We start from the raw sequence: 16,377 nt of genomic DNA, 5'->3' as shown, positions 1-16,377 counted from the left end.
CGCATCATGTCGTCTGCCTTGTGTCGCCGTACAGACTATGGATGAGGAAGCTATTGTGAGTACATGCACACCTGCACGACGTCTGCATCGTCATAGACAATGATGAAGACGACAATGACAAGCGTGTCAAAAAAGGCGGGGTTTGAATAAGAGGTGTGTATATTTTCTTTTCTAAGGTAACCTATTATAGCCTTCATCAATTTCTCCGTGTCCCTCCTCCGCCATCCTATATTGTGTTTATACCCCCTCCGTCCCTCATTCACCCCCCTCCTGTACTAAATCAACTTACACAGCGACTTAAACATGTTCGCCGCACTCTTTTCGTTCACATTCTTTCTTGCTCTCGTCCGCAGCGTTCTCGCCGACTTCACGATTGATACTCCACAATTTGTCCAGGTGGGTGGTTTCTTTTCCTATTTCTAATACTACGTCATGCGTGGATCTTGCTTTCTCAATCACGTCTTCCATATACAGTGCCAAGATGCTCAAATTACGTGGACTCAATCCAACCCTCCATACAATCTCCTCATCGTCTCTGCTGATGACGTCTGTGGTGATGCTTTGTGAGTTCCGATGTCGGGTTGGTGAAGGCGTGTGTGTTTTGAACGCGTTTTCTGTTTCAGGGAGAATCTTGGAGACTTCACAACCCTCGAAACAACGTGGATGGTAAACCTCGCTTCTGGTACTCAGGTCGTACTCTTCCTCGAGGATGCCTCTGGAAATGAGGCTTGGAGCGGAGCTGTGAGTTTACTCTCAACTTTTATTCTATTCGTTCGCGTTATTTATGTGGGTATATCTCAGATTACTGTTGGTACCAGCAACGATACCTCCTGCCTACAAAGCAGTTCCGGGTCCCCTACTGCTAATGGGGGTCAAGCTACCCCGACCTCTCCCAGCGCTACGTATGTCTTCGTCTATCAGAGTTGGCATCGTTTTTGACGAAACGCTTTCGTAGATCTACAGCTACCTACTCTCCAGCTGGTGCTGCAAACGCTGGTATTGGCTCTTCATCCGGTGCTCTCGCTATCCGTCCGTTGAGCCCTCTCACCATCGTCGGCGCTGCAGTCGCTGGCGCTTTTGCCTTTGCCCTTTAAGGCACACATCTTTACCCTCAGTAAATGTTGGGTTATACCCCGCTGGCCTGATTTATACTCATCCTTGGCATCCTGGTGATACCTCTATATTCTGCTGTGCTTTTCCCTTCCTCCCATTCGAAGCAGGGCTTCAACCTCTTCCACTGCTGGAAGGGGTTTATTGTGCTATTAGATTATTTATTTGATATTATGAAAGAGCCTCTGGACCAGTCCGACGCAGTTATTTCTCTAACTTGCTTATAACCAAGGACTTCATTCTGGTTTTATTCGGATTATTATCTTGCATGGGTTTTGTCAGGGGATTCTTCTTCACGTTTTCGCGATGTGCAGGATTCTTGTATTCGTCGTGGTGACTGGCATCCAGGCAAGTACCTGGACATACAAATGCTTGTTGTCCCGTTGGGCCGGAACTTGGTGCGCTTGTTACCTGGAATCATTTTTGTAACACTTCATGTGCAACCCAAATATACATTCTGTTTTATTTCTGAACTCCTCTCCGAGGATCGTGCTCATCATTGTCAAGTTCGAATCGAAGCTTCCACTGCTCTATTCTTGAAGTGACCTAGGTTTTTTTTTTTCGCCATCTATGACTGGAGACAGTTATTTATGCAATCCTACAGATCGACACTCAGCCTCGGCTTCCCTGACTAACCATCCAGCTACGACTTGCGTGTGCGCTGGCATCTCTCCAGGATCAGCTGGAGTCCGTCGGCATACGCGTTATCCGGACATGTTCTCGCCCCAGGACTTGAATACCACGGGGCTTATCGGGGCCAGTTAACTCGTCACCCTCCGGCTCGATTTTATTTCTGGAGCAATTGTGCGAGGTGAAGCATGTCGGGAACCCATTGGGTCTCGTATGCTTTGTGCGGCATGCCTGCTTCAAGTGTTCCGTATCATCCATCCATCAATTGTCCGCTTCTTTCGCTGGAATGATATATATATATCTTGCGATACGTCAGGAGCTTTCCTCCTGCAATTCGGCGCAGGGGCATCTGAAGGGCACGCTGACCAAGGATGGCGGCGCAGGCGGTAGCGTTGGCACACTGCATCCGACCCGACGTCAACCCCTGAGTCGACATCACGTCGCCAAGTACATCGGCATCAACCGAATGCCGAAAAGCGGTGGAATAACAAAGGAAATGTGCTACCCTATATCAAGCTACTAGAAAAATATGGAAACCACTACCCGGAAACAAGGTACAAATACTCCTATATGAGCACTGAAACTCCTAAATTGCTTGGCAGCATCATGGCCGCGTGGACATTTTCCTGGACAGCGTTCTCAGCCGTTCATTGTTGGCCCTCCTGCGAGAGACGTCGTGATCGACAGCATCGTTTTTCCTCAAACCAGCTGTAGCTTTGGGGGCGACAGTGTAATTAGTATAGTCTCGCTGAGGAATCATGACGGCGTTCTTCCTGATACGGTTCTTCTCTTGTTCTTTGGCGCGGGCGAGGATGGCATTCAAACGCTCATTGCTGCGTTCGATAGTGTCGTCCTGTGCAACGGGAATAACTCTGTCACGGAAGGATGCGCTACGTTTTATGATGGGACGGGACCACGTAGAGACGAGATCGTTGGCGATGCGTTGTATGTCAGGATGGACACGTTTGCATTTCGTATAGAAGAGAACGATGCGCCCTAAGCCAGATCCTCTGAGCACATCGCTGTCGATGAACTCCATCTTCCGCAAGATAGGGAAGAAGTCCCGTTGTATATTTAGCGCGGGCAAAGATCGGTCTGGCAGCGGCTCGAGCCACCTGCGTACGCCTTCCAAAAGGTTGTTGTCCATTATAGACTGTGAGAGAGATTGCCTGAGATAAATTAGTCCGCGGGATCCTGCGATAGAACTAATGGCAAGCTGGGCGTACTTTCGTAAGACCTCCATGACCTGAGGTAATAGTTTTAGTTTGTTGGTAGCCGGAAGCTTGTCGCGGTTAGCCTGTTCGTCGTCCGCAGCTGCGTTCAGCATCGCCTCCCGCAGCCGTGAGACTTCTTCGTCGGCGTAGGGATCCAAAACGTCCTCGTCGTTCTTACGTTTCTTTGGCCTGGATTTCTTGGATTTCAGGATCGCATCAAATTGCATATCAAGGCGCAGCTTGTTTGCTAAATATCATACTGCGTAAGCGACGTCGGATTGGGCAAAAGCTGTAATTGCGCTGACCTTTTTCTGGCGGTAGCTCATTGAGGTCTTCTTCTGTGAGCTGCTGCTTACGCTTACGCTTCCTTCGAGCTGGCTGGCCATCATCGACATCGGCAGCGCCACGCGACTTGAGCCTGCGTTTCTGCTTCTTGGGTTTCTCTTGGACATAATCCTCGCTAGACTCGCCCGAGGAGCCAAAGGCGTCCTCTTCTACAGCGGGAAGACGCCCCTGGCTCTGGCGTTGGCGATTTTGGGGGGTGTCTGGAGAGAAGGGTTCAGTTTAGGGTACATAAGCGAGAAGAGGAACATGCCATCTTCTTCTGAAGACAGCTCAGAGCCATCACCAAAAATGTCGCGCTCGAGGTCATGGGACTGGAGTGGACTGGTGAACGACAAATTCTGCAGCGAACGATGGATGCAGACTTACTGGTGCCATGGCGGAGTGGAGTAATTTGCAACACCACACAGGCTAGTGCCAGTAGATGCGCCCGTGATGCACGTGCTTATTGGATGGGTCCAAGCAGGGCCAAACACAGCTACCCGTGGTGCTCCTGATTTAGAACACAGTGATGCAGTGTATTATTATTATTACAATATTATAATTATATTATAGGCACTGTTGTCGTTATGGGCTGGCCCGACACTAGTCCTACTCCAACCCAGCCCAGGTATTAAACAGCCCAACCCAGGCCATGCGTCCCTTCCCGCTGGTGATGGATTTGTATCCAGACAGGACTCCGTCCCTCACAAACTCAGATGCATCCTCGTCCAATTCTGACCCTCTCCCTGTGGATCCCGCCGTCCCACCCGGTCCCGCGACGGACGAACGGCCCCTCCCTCCTCTCCCTAAGGACATTCCCAGGCACTCAGTCCGTCATGTCGACGTCGACTTGTCCAATATCGTGAGTGACAGAAGGAGGTTCCCCCCTGACACCACGCTCATTGAGCCCGCTGCTCCACTGCGTCAAAAACTACCACCGCCCAAGCTTGCATCATCCCGAACTAAAGCCCGCGCGTGGCACCACATGCAGCGTAGGTGTACATCTGCGCTGCGAAACCCTCGCATCCTTGCACGCATCCTCTCCTTCACCCCCTGGTCCGACTTCAACTCCTTTCTCGCTACCTGCTCTCAGGTCCGGCGTGTCTGGGACGACCGCGAACTCAGAGATATCATCCTGTCCCATTATGTCGACAGCTACCGCCAAGCACTCCGCTACAGAGACATCGCACTCTTTCAAGACGTAGACGTCACAATCCAAGACCTCAATCTACTAAGTTCGTCTGGTTTCCCGTTGTTATTCCCAGGCAATTGCTCTGACGGCAGAGCTGCTGCGCACAAATTCATTTTCAGTGCTTTCCCAACGAGTTCCGCTCCACCAATATCCTATGCATGCTCTTGGCGTGCTCTCCTCTCACGATCCTGCGGAACAGCTTGCCTCATCCGAGTTGTCAGACAGACTAGTCGCCTTTGCCCTTGCTCATTCCCGCTTCGTACTCTTGCTCCAGTCCGTCGTACACAGTTCACCGTTACCCCTCCCGATTGATCCCCAGTCCCGATCACCTCCGCCCATCACTTCATCTATCTCACGTCATGGAAACCGTGAATTATCATTTCCCGCTCCCCTCGCATTCCTTTCTGAAATTCAAAGCGTACCGCCAACCAACGACACACGCCGAAAATCCCTGGACACCCCTCGTTTCCGAATGAGTAATCCTAGCCCTTTGTCACGCGAAGCCACCTCCAAGTTTGGCGGGAGCGCACCTTCGTTCTCAACCTCCACCCTCGTCGATCCTAACAGACCACACAGATCCAGGAAACTTTCCATTTTCGGAGGAAAGAATCCCCCACCTCCCCCTCCCACAGAACCTCGGGCTCTGAAATATTACGAAGCCGGATGGAGGAGAGCATCCCGATCAGCTAAGACAGCGCCCCCATCACCTTCCACTAGGGGTATCATTTCGGATGAGGATGTTTCCAGACGGTTCACGGGTTCACATCATCGGAGAGCATCCACAGACGTTGCTAGTTCTACGTCATCAATAAGTAGTTCATCATCTCCGTCGTCTTTGCGTCCAACGAACGGCGATACTCGAGTGCCGGACTCTCCGCACGATCTCTACGCCGCGACGTCTCGGATACGGGCGCCCGTGTTGCGCGTGTTCGTACCCTGTACCACCCTGTCCCCCCAAGCAATAGCGGCATGCGAGGAACAGCTTCTCGCAGCGGAACTTTGGCAATACCTTTCCACCGGCGATATCGTGTGCAATCTGGGCTATGTGCCCTCTCCGTCCGAACACAGCCCTGCAGACGAAAGTAAAGACGGTGATAAAACAGACCCTCGCAACACATGGCTGTTATATGACGGTAGAGCACTTCTGCCATTTAGTCCTCCTGCGTCGCCACCACTGTCGGACCCCCTGGCTTTGCCCACGCCGTTCTATTACACCCACCTGATGCCTAGCCAGGTGTGCCCTCGGTTTGCATTCGCACCTCCCGGAGGAAAAGGAGTTCCCGAACTTACGCTGGTGGAGACTGCGTGTCGTGTTCGGAGTCCTGCATCCCCAGGAGGTTGGGCGATGGCGAGGAAATTCATGTGGGTAGCACGTGCACGGGTAGGCATGGGATTTGTAGATGTGGATGATGGTCTTGGTGAGGGCTGGCGAGGGGAATGGGTACTAGAGGCGGAAGGGTCGACCGAAGGAAGGCAAACCCTGATTGACTGCCTTTCGGGGGTGTCAGGTGACGTCTTCGTGTGGGAGATGATTCGCGAGAAGAGTGGTGGAGGACGCATATGGCTCCGGTACGTGCTTCTACGTGCAAATCGTGTTGGTGATCGTCGATTTAAGCCCTTTCTAGGTTTATCGAACCACTGACACCCTCTCCGGATCAGTCGAGAGACGTCCAAATGATTCGATCGCACTTATCATAGGTATGACAGGACACCTTCATCAGACCTTTCATACTTTACCGAGCAAAGTACATATTCTGAGGTAGCTACGCCTCCCTTCTTTTTGCTTATTTACTTTCCTTTGCCCATGAATACTCCTCCCGTACGTTTCAAGGTTACGTAGATACATTTCACGTTAGTGTAGCACCCACCGTTGACTTGTTATGTTCATTTCCACCCTCAATTCTGTTATTATCATTACTGGACATTCTTGCGGAACATTGCATATTGGTATTTAGCATGTATGTAGCAAGATGCTTCGCAGGACTTCCATCTTAAACTATCTAAACCTACAGAGTGTATGAATAAAATGGGATCTCTAATTTCTGGTTCTCCTGATAGGCTACTTGATGACAACTGCAGAGATAACGACATGGTGGTGGAGTGGCAGACTGATCATGAGACTGACGTGGATTATGACGTTATTGACATTTCTCATCTTCAGGGGTAATCAAAGTCGCAACCTCCTTGTTGACGAATTGGGATGGGCTGATTTTCTCACCCTCTTGCAACGTGACTGCCCCTGCCTGCTCAAGGACCCTGGCTGGTGTTAATACGCGAGCGCGAAGAAGTGGTGCGGATACGGCTCACGATAGGGTCCGCTTTAACACCTCGGAATGAATCTGCGTACAATCGGATGTGTACTCCACAGTTTGCAGCCACGCCTGCTCGGATCATACAGAAAGGGTCAAGCCTCATTGATTCAGGTCGGCCAAAAGAAAATTATCCATGCATGCCTACCTTTACGTCCTCCTCCGGGTATCCAAACGTCTTCTTAATAAACTCGACGCTAGGTCCGGCACGAGACTCCGGCTTCTGGAATTCGCGAACGTACAACGTGAGGCTAGACAGGAATGTTGTAAGTTCTGCTGGCGAGGCTCGCTCAGGGTGAGCTGCGATAAGCCAAGACGGCCATGGGGTAGGGACGGCACCGATCTGTGTACGTATGGCGATTCAAACGACCAGGTCCCAGGTCCAATCAAGCAACATATTGATGCTCATCAGCGGGTATTTACTTCGTCCTGGATAGAAAGGGGGGACTTACAAATTGGCATTCCTTGGCATCCGCGAACGGTTTTGTAGTGAACCACTCCCACATGAAGGCACTTGTGGATCCATCATTTACCGAATCGAGCAGACCACGGATGTCAATATTCACTGCAAGAAGGGGCCGTCCCTTATGTCACTCGCAAAACAGGGGCTCGGCGAAAAGCGTACATACCTCCGAATTTGAGCTGGTCAGTCGCCCATCCTTGTTGCAGAGCCATCACGTATGCCATCGTATGACTCCCGCTGCCGTACCTCGATACGCCGAGTGTAGTACCCCGGAGATCAGAGATCTGCTTGTAAGGTGAATCGAAGCCAGTGATGACTGCCCTGTGAACGTAGAGTCTTTAGTAATTCCTTTGCGGCTCAGGGGGGTGTTGATATGGAGGACTTGCCATTTTAATGGGGAGGTCACGTAGCTTCCGACGAGCTTATAAGCTTGCGAACCTTTCGCTATCCCGGCTATCAGAGCATCGGTGAGGGCGCTGGGGGAAACCTTAATCGACACAGCGCAAGTACCGTACTCGAGGAGCACCTACATCGCAACGTCGATCTCATCGTTGGTCAGACGGGATATGAGCTGCCCTGTTCCGCCTTGCGAAATGAGGGTAGTCATGAGCGAGAACCCAATAAGCTGCGGAAGCGCGATATGTACGTACTCGGGCACTCAACAAGAGTGAATGTCTTGCCTTTGTCATCGGCTTCGTACTGAAGCAAAGGGGAGCAGAAGTGTTCTCGAACTACGAACTGGCAGGTAAGTGGAGGGGCTGGTACGGCTCCGATCTTTCGAGTTCACCGTATCCGACTCGCAATGGCATCTGCAGCTCCACTTAGAGAGTAGAAGATGGACAACTTATTGTGGATATGTGCGATCTGTGTTATCGTTATCGAGCTGATAGTAGCACAACTCCCACTAATATTCCTCTTACAAAGCAGAACGTCCAAAAAAGTCAGTTTATGAGTACCAAATCACTTGTCCTGTAACACTTGACATCATGGAATATCGAACATAGTTAGGACCACAGTAGTACAGGACCAATCTACACAGAGCAAGACAACTAGAGAGAAGTGTACTCATTGTATCAAAATCATCCACGCTAGCACGAAGTAAAAGAGCCTTCGGTAGCACAGTCACCAACTAGGGCATCGAGCCAGCTGGAGAGGACTTACAAGAGTGGGTATACTGCCAAAAGGACACGCTGCTGCTCAATTTTCGCGCCATCCAGGAAACTCACTGAAGCTGTATCATTTTGAGATCAGAAATGTACAAGTTGCGCGTGTTTGTGGGGCATGTACGCACCCCAAATACACCACGCCCACGCAGCAATCGCGATCGGTGCACGAATCCAAATGGTTCGGACAAAGCACGCTATGAGGGCAGCCACGTCCAATGGAGCCACACAGTAACCCAAGACGCATAGGCCTTGGAAGAACGACCTGCGCAGCCGAGATCAACCTTTTACCGAAGTCACGGATATGCTATAACTTACACTCTGCCGCCCAGTAGCTAGGGGAAACACGATCAGAATTGAACGTTCGGAAGCTGCTTGACGTACCTTGGCCTGCACAGTTACGACTAAAGAGCCTATAGATACGATTGCGACTATGCTGGTGAATAGAGCCAGAGACTGGCTCCCGGGTGCCTAGTGGGACCGCCAGACAATGTAGAGAAACACTAATCTAGACACGGGAACACTCACGTTGACGCTTAGCATGATACCGAGAGCCAGGCAAAGCAACAGGGGACCCCATAAGTCCCAGTCCCTATGTATCTATTCGGACCGCAGTGATCACAAACTGAATTGTCACCAACCTCAGGACCTCCCGACTGTTGGGGCGACGTGGGTAGAGCACTTGCGCCAGCTTCGTGTAGATGGATAAGAGGTCGCGCATCTATGCGTACGCGTCAGCACACGGTAGCAAGCCCAGGGAAGTGGACGGACTATAGTCGCGGTTATTGGCTCGTCGAGTGTATCGACTCCAGTGTATCTACAATCAGAACGTCAGCTTGTCCGCGGGATGTATAACCACAAGCATACATACCGAGTCTCGACGCGAATGCCCCCGACTGTCTGCCGATTGGGTTGGCTCCTACCATTGGAACTTCCGATGTTGCCAGAAACCGCAGGAGCGGGGGATATTTTTCTGGTGGGTGCGGGAATCTGCTCAGATGCACGACCCTTTCCTTTGTCGACGGGCCCGGGAACAACCCCTTCGGGTGCAAAGGAAGGGATGTCCTGTTCGTCCAAATCATCATCCTCGTCTGTTCACAAATTGGACATGTCAGCCTGGAACGTTGTTTTAGCGAAAATGGACAACTTTCCAGCTTCAATGAACCTTGACGAGGATGAGAATGCCATGGTCGAAGACGCGTGACTCATGTTGCAGTCGTCGAGGACGGCGTTGGCTGCGTGCGGGCCAAGGGTCAGCGGAAGTCACGTGGTCTCCTGTCCCGTTTCGGATTAACTGACGCGTCCCGCTCTCTATTACGGTGACGACGACTTGAATCACACAACATGGTGCGCATTAACTTTCGGTGGAATTGAACACTGGCTGACGGGATGTTTAGGGTAATACACCATCTGGGTTGCCTCCTGGCTTCGGTCAAGACCAGAACAAGGACAAGGACAAGGATAAGAAAGACCAGCCACAGAAGAAGAAATGGGAACCCCCACTGCCAACCCACGTAGGGAAGAAGAAGAAGCGGGGGCCGTCAGCCGCTTCAAAGTTGCCACCTATCTACCCAAGCACGAGATGTCGCCTTCGTCTGTTGAAGATGGAACGCATCAAGGATTATTTGCTTCTGGAGGAAGAATTCATCCAGAACCAGGAGCGACTGAAGCCGGAATCATCGAGGGAGGAGAAGAACCAGGATGAAAGATCCAAGGTGGACGACTTGCGTGGAACACCGATGGCGGTGGGCACGCTAGAGGAGATCATCGACGACGACCATGCAATCATTAGTACTGCGTCGGGGCCGGAATCATATGTCGCGATCTTGAGTTTCGTAGACAAGGACCGCATAGAGCCTGGTTGCTCCGTATTACTGCATCACAAGAACCAGGCTGTGGTTGGTGTTTTGCAGGACGATGCCGATCCCCTTGTCAGCGTTATGAAGCTGGACAAAGCTCCGACGGAGAGCTATGCAGACATCGGTGGTCTGGAACAGCAAATACAAGAAATTAAAGTATGTCTATGTCGTTCGTGAATTACACACGGGTTGATGTGTTGCCGCAGGAATCTGTTGAACTTCCACTCACGCATCCAGAGCTTTACGAAGAAATGGGTATCAAACCGCCAAAAGGTGTCATTCTCTATGGCGTTCCGGGTACCGGAAAGACGCTTCTTGCCAAGGCGGTTGCAAACCAGACGTCTGCAACCTTCTTGCGTGTCGTGGGATCTGAGCTTATTCAGAAATATCTTGGAGATGGTCCAAAACTCGTTCGAGAGCTCTTCCGGGTTGCAGAAGAACATGCACCCAGTATTGTTTTCATCGATGAAATTGATGCCATCGGCACTAAACGGCAGGCATTCCACTTAGGACATTGATGTAGTAGGGGCTGATTGCCTGCTTCAGGTACGACTCGACGTCAGGAGGCGAGCGTGAAATTCAACGAACGATGTTGGAGCTTTTGAACCAGCTTGACGGCTTTGACACACGCGGCGATGTTAAGGTCATCATGGCTACGAACAAGATCGAGTCGTTGGACCCTGCTCTCATCCGACCCGGTCGCATCGACCGAAAGATTGAATTCCCTCTACCTGATGTGAAGACAAAACGACATATCTTCCGGTACGTATCTCCAACATCAGTACGTATTTCTCGCACTTCTCACCTTTCATTATTAGGTTACATACATCACGCATGAGCTTGGCCGAGGACGTTGATCTGGAGGAATTCGTCATGGCCAAAGACGATTTGTCCGGTGCTGATATCAAAGCAGTTTGTACCGAGGCTGGGTTGCTTGCACTAAGAGAACGACGTATGCGGGTAACGAAGGTCGACTTCACGGCAGCTAGAGAAAAGGTGAGCGAGATGCGCTTGACACACTGCTGCTGGATTGTCGCTGACTTGTATTTTCTTGTAGGTGCTATACAGGAAGAACGAGGGTACTCCGGAGGGATTGTACCTGTAGTACTTATTGTAGCACCATTCCACCTGTTTATGATCCACAACCATTTTTCCTTTGATAATGGCACAACCGTTCATTGTACCACGTGACCCCGGACGCGCTTGTGACAATAACGCTCGGGGCTACTACCAACTAGCTTGATGCTACAGTAGTTAGTAGCAGCCCCAGTCGGGCACCTCCCCCATGTCTCAAGTCGAAGCTGCCAGTCGATCACTCACCCTTGCAGTCCTTGACGTATACTTTGATGACGTGTTCCCTCTCAGAGACTATCTCATTCAGATTCTTGTCACACAACCTCCAGACGCGTCTGCTGGAGAGGGTACAGACAACAGTCTGCTTCGAGAAGGGGACTCGCAAGAGTACAGTGAACTCCTGACGACTTCCGTCGTTGGTTTGCGATCCACCGGCACAGAATCCCACCCGCGTTTCATGCAAATACCGCCGCTAATGTACATGAGAGATGTAAGTTTCCGTCTCATGTATCCGTGTGGCTTGCTCAAAACCTTACTCTTTCAGATTATACAGAAAGCGCACGAGCGGCTCTTCCTCCATTCTAGAGCTAGACCGAACAACATTATCGCTTCGGGCTATCAAAGGGTGAGTGTGTCCAGCGTGGATTATGTACGAATGCTAGACTCCTACCTAGGCAAGCGATAACGCAACAGCCAACTCGACCACCTCTGGGGTTACCAACCGTTTCGTTAACACTATAATAACGGCCCTGCAAGCACCTGAATGGGAAACTCTTTTGCAAAGGTAAATGCTTTAGAGAACCGCAGAAGTGGTTTCTTAACGTAAAGGATCAGAATTGGAGCGGACGCAATGCTTCACTTACTTCTGAAAACCTCGATCTTTGTTTCCTTGCCCAACGAATGTCTTTGTCAATTAACTGGAGAGCCTCTCATCTACATTCCGCTGGCAAATGGGACCAATCTCATGGCAAAACAAACGACTCGGCCTCATGCAAAACGGAAGTTGGAGTCTAGTGTGACGTTGCCCCGTAAGCGGCAGAAACTGATTTTGGTCTCTTCAAATGGAGCCACGAAGTCCGTGAAAGCTTCAGCTCGACAAAACGTAAATCAGCCAATTGAAAGGTAACGGTCTCGCATATTTGAAATTGCGCCAGGCTCTGAATGAGGAATAGACGCACTCCGGCTGATATATCGTTCGTTCGCACTCGCATATTTTATGCGAGGCCGTCAAGAGATCCAGACGCATATCGAATAGTCGTCGGGCTACCTTACGATCGTGCGTATACTCTCTTTATCGCGAGGCGACAATCCCCTTCATTAGGTTGTAGATATTCTGAACCGAATTAATCCGGCGTACTTTAAAAGAAGCCCCCGCGACCCTGCTACTTACAAAGATCCTGACCCCGAGGAGCAGGCAAGGAATGTGCGCCATCTCAGCAAATATGTTTTCCCTTTGCAATACGGGCTCCCAAATGTTTTCGGTCACGTTGCCAACAGGAGTGAAACCTACCGTCAGCCTCTTTTTGCTGACAGGGAATATGACATCAGGGTAGGTTGCGATTTGCCTTAGCTATTTCCTCTGACCATTGGTTGCCTAGCTCCTCGGGAGATGCAAAACTCCTAAGCGCCTCAAAGATGTACTTCTGTTGTTAGACAAGATGATATGGAGGCACGGGAAGTGTGCGTACAAGCCTTTAAGAGACAAAGTTTGCCCTTCGAAGGTGTGAATCGTGTTGTTCGACTGGCTGCTCTGCTAACCATAAATATAGATCAAAGGCACCGATAACAAGGATATCGAAAGCAGTGTGATTTTGGTTAGTTTCAAAGTATTTCCCCCCGGTTTTCATTGACCATCTGGGCAGGAGATGGTTTCGGAGAATTCGATCTATATCAAGCCGCACTCGCAGATGTCACAGCACAATATCTCTTTAGATTCTGAAGGAAATTCTATTTTACCGCAAGGACTCGCCCAAGCCCAGAATCATGCCCAAGGAAAGCCGCGATTTGTCGAATTTGCTTGTAGTGACATAGAAGTAGGTGTGATCTCAGCTTTCTTCTCGAAACACCGGATATACGGCATTTATATAGGTATTCCGCTATGTGTTGCTGATCACGAAGATTGTCATTCCGAAGCAATTCTGGGGAAGTAAGAGGAACTTTAACATTGTGCAACGCTGTGAGTTTTCTTTCGTGTAAATCGACACACTCATCGGGTTCATTGGTATTCATCTACATCTCAGACCTCAAGGAATTCATTTGTCTCAGGCGTCACGAGACGTTCACGTTGCATTATATTCTCCGAGGATTCAGTACCGCTGATTGCGATTGGGTCATGCCACCCGGTACAGGCATGACCAAGCAAGTGAGGGTGTCTGTCACAGATGCACTAAAACGCCGTGAGCTGCTTGAGGAATTCATGTTTTGGTACTTCGATTCCTTTGTCATACCACTAGTGAAAGTACGTTTGTTCTTCTTCGTCAGCGTGTTGAAGATTAACCCAGCTATCCCGTAGACCACGTTCTATGTTACGGATTCGTCAGCATTCAGAAATCAAGTCCTATATTTCCGTCAAGACGATTGGGAGGTACTTTGTGCGCCGCTTATTGATCAGCTGAGCGAGAAGACGTTCCAGCAAATCGAACGGGTATGGCTCATGCATATCAACAAACCGCCTTGTAGCCTGATCGGTGCAGCGTGAAGCAGAGGAAATTCTTCGACAACGACGGCTAGGCTTCTCGTTTGTTCGCTTGCTACCGAAGGAGACGGGTGTCCGCCCAATCGTCAATCTTAGACGAAGAAGTAGACCAAAAGTGTGGAATCTCTTTTTTATGTGATTGAGCTCTCACACTCTGCTAGGGTGCCATATATTCTGGGCCGGAGCAGTCAATCAATCAAGTACTGCAGGCTACATTCCAAATCTTGACGTATGAAAGAGTGGGTAGTCCGATTTTTTATATATAGGACATGCTTTGGGACACAGTTTGCAGCGACGCCAGCCCGACTTACTAGGAGCCTCGGTGTTTGGACCGAATGAGATCTATGCTCGTCTCAAGGCTTTCAAGACGAGGTTACTGGATCGATACCCTTCTGGCCAATTGTGAGTATCGGAATGTGCTCCGAGACGCGCTAAGAAATCTGAGCGGACCAGCCCAAAGCTGTACTTCGTCAAAGTTGACGTCCAGGCTTGCTTCGACACGATAGAGCAATCGACGCTGCTCAATATTCTCAAAGATTTGATGTCTGAGGTGATTGCATACCATTCTTCCTGCTGAAGATGAGTAACATGCTCGCGTACAGGACAACTACATCATTCAGAAATACGGCCAGATTGCTCCTGTCGCTGGGAAGATCAGACGGGTGTACACAAAAAAGGCCTATCCAGATGGTGAGAGGAGTGACGGCGTCTCCCCTAGGTTCTGGACTGACTCCCGAGTAGATGAACACCCGGATTTCGTAGCTTATGCTCGTGACCTTGCCAGTACTTTGCGACAAAGTATATTCGTAGATCAGGTGAAGTTGTTAGCATTCCGGACACCTTTTTTTTTGCTAAATTCTTTCCAGGTTAATTATAGCTTTGAGAGTAGACGCAACGCCATGCAGCTGCTCGAAGAACACGTTAATGAAAACATAGTTAAGGCGAGTGTCAGGAAATGGTATTTGGCTTGTTGCTCATATTCACTAGATTGGTCAACGGTACTATCGTCAAGTTGTTGGTATCCCGCAGGGGTCTGTACTTTCCGCTATTCTCTGTTGCTATTTCTATGGGGATCTCGAGAGGGGGAAACTCAGCAACTTCAGCTCGAACGATCCCGAAAGCGTAGGTCCCATCCTTACCATCCTTCATTCAACTTAGTGGACATCAATAGATCCTGCTGAGGCTCATCGATGACTATTTTTTCGTCACTACTACATTGCAAAAAGCCAAGTCCTTCCTAGATGTGATGGTAAAAGGTGGAGAGCTTTCTCCGTTACCTGGGCCCGTCGTGACACACAGCCGCAGGTCATCCAGAATATGGTTGCATGATCTCGAAGGAGAAGACGGTAACCAATTTTGACTATGGCGCGGAAATTATGAACATCACTTCAGCCGCTCAGACACGTGCGTACATGATTGCCTCATTCCCGCGACGTGGTCGGCGTGCTTGATGTTGAAACCTTAGATTTTGCATGGTGTGGGTTGCTGATCAACATGACGGATCTTTCAGTGATGGCAGATTATGGGAGATATAGTGGCACTGGTGAGGTTTTCTCGCGACTGGGTGGCCTGTGTGTATTTCCTAACTAGTGGGTACAGATCTGAGGCATTCCTTGACTGTAGAGAAGGGTCGCCGACAAGGCGCAGCCTTCGTTCACAAGATGTTACAGTGAGTACCCCTCCTGTCTCTCTCTGCACCTTGGTTCTGGGAGGCGATTAATAGCCTGGCTTAGGTTGGCTAAGTCAAGGAGCCACATAATCTTCACCGATGCAGTTCTCAATGATACCCACACCGTGTACCGGAACATTTATCAGAACCTTCTGATCACAGCTGCCAAGATGGACTACTATATCGAGAGCTGGGGCATTGACGTTGCAAAAAATGCGGCTTTCATTAACAGTACGCTTTCAATGTCCCGTAGCCACTCACATGTACTAAACCCACTCCAAGATACCATCCGTCAAGTCATCCGATATTCGCACGCAAGTATCCTGCGTAAATCCCGTAATGAGGTTGCGAAAGCCAACGGAGCCAGATGCAACGTGCAGAGGGTGCTCGTCAATTGGTACGTCCGCAGCCTGGACCCAGCCTTTCGGTCCCCAGCTTGGGTACGGGGCATATGTGAATAGCTTATGCTCATTGCATCCGCCTTGCTTCGACAGGCTCGGCACACGCGCTTTTTACGCAGTATTTTCAAAAAGATCGCAGAGATACGGGGCTTGCTCGCTGCTCCAGCATCTAAAGTCCGAACTCTCGTTACAGAGAAATAGGGGAATACAGGGGAGATTTCGGAAGCTCGTCAAGGAGAGTGCCGAAGTTTTGGCGGCGTTGGGGCTGTAGCTC

General features: G+C 50.1%; 9 protein-coding genes across 9 annotated transcripts; 6 read left to right on the top strand and 3 right to left on the bottom strand.

Moving 5' to 3' along the window:
• The first annotated feature begins 190 nt into the window (after positions 1–190).
• Positions 191–1,286, top strand: F5J12DRAFT_455911 (uncharacterized protein). Its single transcript, XM_051739523.1, has 5 exons — positions 191–396; positions 475–563; positions 624–741; positions 802–902; positions 956–1,286. The coding sequence occupies exons 1-5, from the start codon at positions 304–306 to the stop codon at positions 1,092–1,094; spliced, it is 540 nt and encodes a 179-aa protein (XP_051603271.1). The 5' UTR covers positions 191–303; the 3' UTR covers positions 1,095–1,286.
• An 875-nt stretch (positions 1,287–2,161) lies between these two features.
• F5J12DRAFT_811546 (transcription factor iws1) lies at positions 2,162–3,854 on the bottom strand. Its single transcript, XM_051744848.1, has 5 exons — positions 3,666–3,854; positions 3,550–3,610; positions 3,260–3,499; positions 2,967–3,201; positions 2,162–2,909 (listed from the first exon to the last, which is right to left on the bottom strand). Exons 1-5 carry the CDS (start codon positions 3,672–3,674, stop codon positions 2,345–2,347), a joined length of 1,110 nt encoding a protein of 369 aa, XP_051603270.1. The 5' UTR covers positions 3,675–3,854; the 3' UTR covers positions 2,162–2,344.
• A 409-nt stretch (positions 3,855–4,263) lies between these two features.
• F5J12DRAFT_715420 (uncharacterized protein) lies at positions 4,264–6,112 on the top strand (the record flags this gene model as incomplete). The annotated part of the gene is made up of 2 exons (XM_051740951.1): positions 4,264–4,513; positions 4,590–6,112. The coding sequence occupies 2 exons, from the start codon at positions 4,264–4,266 to the stop codon at positions 6,110–6,112; spliced, it is 1,773 nt and encodes a 590-aa protein (XP_051603269.1).
• Positions 6,113–6,501: 389 nt separating this feature from the next.
• On the bottom strand, positions 6,502–8,120 carry F5J12DRAFT_811541 (uncharacterized protein). Its single transcript, XM_051744847.1, has 9 exons — positions 8,030–8,120; positions 7,893–7,973; positions 7,773–7,827; positions 7,629–7,718; positions 7,409–7,563; positions 7,232–7,344; positions 6,928–7,122; positions 6,778–6,851; positions 6,502–6,726 (listed from the first exon to the last, which is right to left on the bottom strand). Exons 1-9 carry the CDS (start codon positions 8,049–8,051, stop codon positions 6,609–6,611), a joined length of 903 nt encoding a protein of 300 aa, XP_051603268.1. The 5' UTR covers positions 8,052–8,120; the 3' UTR covers positions 6,502–6,608.
• A 20-nt stretch (positions 8,121–8,140) lies between these two features.
• On the bottom strand, positions 8,141–9,623 carry F5J12DRAFT_811531 (uncharacterized protein). Its single transcript, XM_051744846.1, has 10 exons — positions 9,558–9,623; positions 9,277–9,497; positions 9,177–9,222; positions 9,047–9,126; positions 8,934–8,997; positions 8,790–8,876; positions 8,724–8,740; positions 8,534–8,670; positions 8,404–8,473; positions 8,141–8,350 (listed from the first exon to the last, which is right to left on the bottom strand). Exons 1-10 carry the CDS (start codon positions 9,612–9,614, stop codon positions 8,308–8,310), a joined length of 822 nt encoding a protein of 273 aa, XP_051603267.1. The 5' UTR covers positions 9,615–9,623; the 3' UTR covers positions 8,141–8,307.
• A 95-nt stretch (positions 9,624–9,718) lies between these two features.
• On the top strand, positions 9,719–11,442 carry F5J12DRAFT_811528 (P-loop containing nucleoside triphosphate hydrolase protein). Its single transcript, XM_051744845.1, has 6 exons — positions 9,719–9,752; positions 9,803–10,420; positions 10,471–10,757; positions 10,811–11,026; positions 11,083–11,260; positions 11,322–11,442. The coding sequence occupies exons 1-6, from the start codon at positions 9,750–9,752 to the stop codon at positions 11,367–11,369; spliced, it is 1,350 nt and encodes a 449-aa protein (XP_051603266.1). The 5' UTR covers positions 9,719–9,749; the 3' UTR covers positions 11,370–11,442.
• A 1,289-nt stretch (positions 11,443–12,731) lies between these two features.
• Positions 12,732–13,065, top strand: F5J12DRAFT_716154 (uncharacterized protein; the record flags this gene model as incomplete). The annotated part of the gene is made up of 2 exons (XM_051740995.1): positions 12,732–12,887; positions 12,937–13,065. Coding segments are annotated over 2 exons (285 nt in total), but the record flags the coding sequence as incomplete, so codon positions are not given.
• A 138-nt stretch (positions 13,066–13,203) lies between these two features.
• On the top strand, positions 13,204–13,534 carry F5J12DRAFT_715606 (uncharacterized protein; the record flags this gene model as incomplete). Its single annotated transcript, XM_051740965.1, has 2 exons — positions 13,204–13,371; positions 13,427–13,534. 2 exons carry the CDS (start codon positions 13,204–13,206, stop codon positions 13,532–13,534), a joined length of 276 nt encoding a protein of 91 aa, XP_051603264.1.
• Positions 13,535–15,869: 2,335 nt separating this feature from the next.
• F5J12DRAFT_716072 (uncharacterized protein) lies at positions 15,870–16,374 on the top strand (the record flags this gene model as incomplete). Its single annotated transcript, XM_051740990.1, has 3 exons — positions 15,870–15,933; positions 15,985–16,099; positions 16,197–16,374. Coding segments are annotated over 3 exons (357 nt in total), but the record flags the coding sequence as incomplete, so codon positions are not given.
• Positions 16,375–16,377: the final 3 nt, after the last annotated feature.

This window comes from Pisolithus orientalis, assembly GCF_024613125.1.
Source record: "Pisolithus orientalis strain OTSU chromosome Unknown F5J12scaffold_5, whole genome shotgun sequence".
NCBI lineage: Eukaryota > Fungi > Basidiomycota > Agaricomycetes > Boletales > Pisolithaceae > Pisolithus > Pisolithus orientalis.
The sequence above is the reverse complement of the archived record's forward strand: the minus strand, read 5'-3'. Positions and strand labels throughout refer to the sequence as shown.

Excerpts from the sequence above, each read along its gene's own strand:
- F5J12DRAFT_455911 (XM_051739523.1), top strand. The coding sequence starts at position 304 with ATGTTCGCCGCACTCTTTTCGTTCACATTCTTTCTTGCTCTCGTCCGC. Across the intron at positions 397-474 it reads ATACTCCACAATTTGTCCAG|TGCCAAGATGCTCAAATTAC; the intron begins GTGGGTGGTTTC and ends TTCCATATACAG. Across the intron at positions 742-801 it reads ATGAGGCTTGGAGCGGAGCT|ATTACTGTTGGTACCAGCAA; the intron begins GTGAGTTTACTC and ends GGTATATCTCAG.
- F5J12DRAFT_811546 (XM_051744848.1), bottom strand. Across the intron at positions 3,202-3,259 it reads TGAGCTACCGCCAGAAAAAG|CAAACAAGCTGCGCCTTGAT; the intron begins GTCAGCGCAATT and ends TATGATATTTAG. Across the intron at positions 2,910-2,966 it reads GTCATGGAGGTCTTACGAAA|GCAATCTCTCTCACAGTCTA; the intron begins GTACGCCCAGCT and ends AATTTATCTCAG.
- F5J12DRAFT_811541 (XM_051744847.1), bottom strand. The coding sequence starts at position 8,051 with ATGCCATTGCGAGTCGGATACG. Across the intron at positions 7,564-7,628 it reads GTGACCTCCCCATTAAAATG|GGCAGTCATCACTGGCTTCG; the intron begins GCAAGTCCTCCA and ends CTACGTTCACAG. Across the intron at positions 6,852-6,927 it reads ACCCGGAGGAGGACGTAAAG|GCGTGGCTGCAAACTGTGGA; the intron begins GTAGGCATGCAT and ends TGATCCGAGCAG.
- F5J12DRAFT_811531 (XM_051744846.1), bottom strand. The coding sequence starts at position 9,614 with ATGAGTCACGCGTCTTCGACCATGGCATTCTCATCCTCGTCAAGGTTC. Across the intron at positions 9,498-9,557 it reads CGTCAAGGTTCATTGAAGCT|GACGAGGATGATGATTTGGA; the intron begins GGAAAGTTGTCC and ends AATTTGTGAACA. Across the intron at positions 8,351-8,403 it reads TTGGCAGTATACCCACTCTT|GCTCTTTTACTTCGTGCTAG; the intron begins GTAAGTCCTCTC and ends GTGCTACCGAAG.
- F5J12DRAFT_811528 (XM_051744845.1), top strand. Across the intron at positions 10,758-10,810 it reads GATGCCATCGGCACTAAACG|GTACGACTCGACGTCAGGAG; the intron begins GCAGGCATTCCA and ends TGCCTGCTTCAG. Across the intron at positions 11,261-11,321 it reads TCACGGCAGCTAGAGAAAAG|GTGCTATACAGGAAGAACGA; the intron begins GTGAGCGAGATG and ends ATTTTCTTGTAG.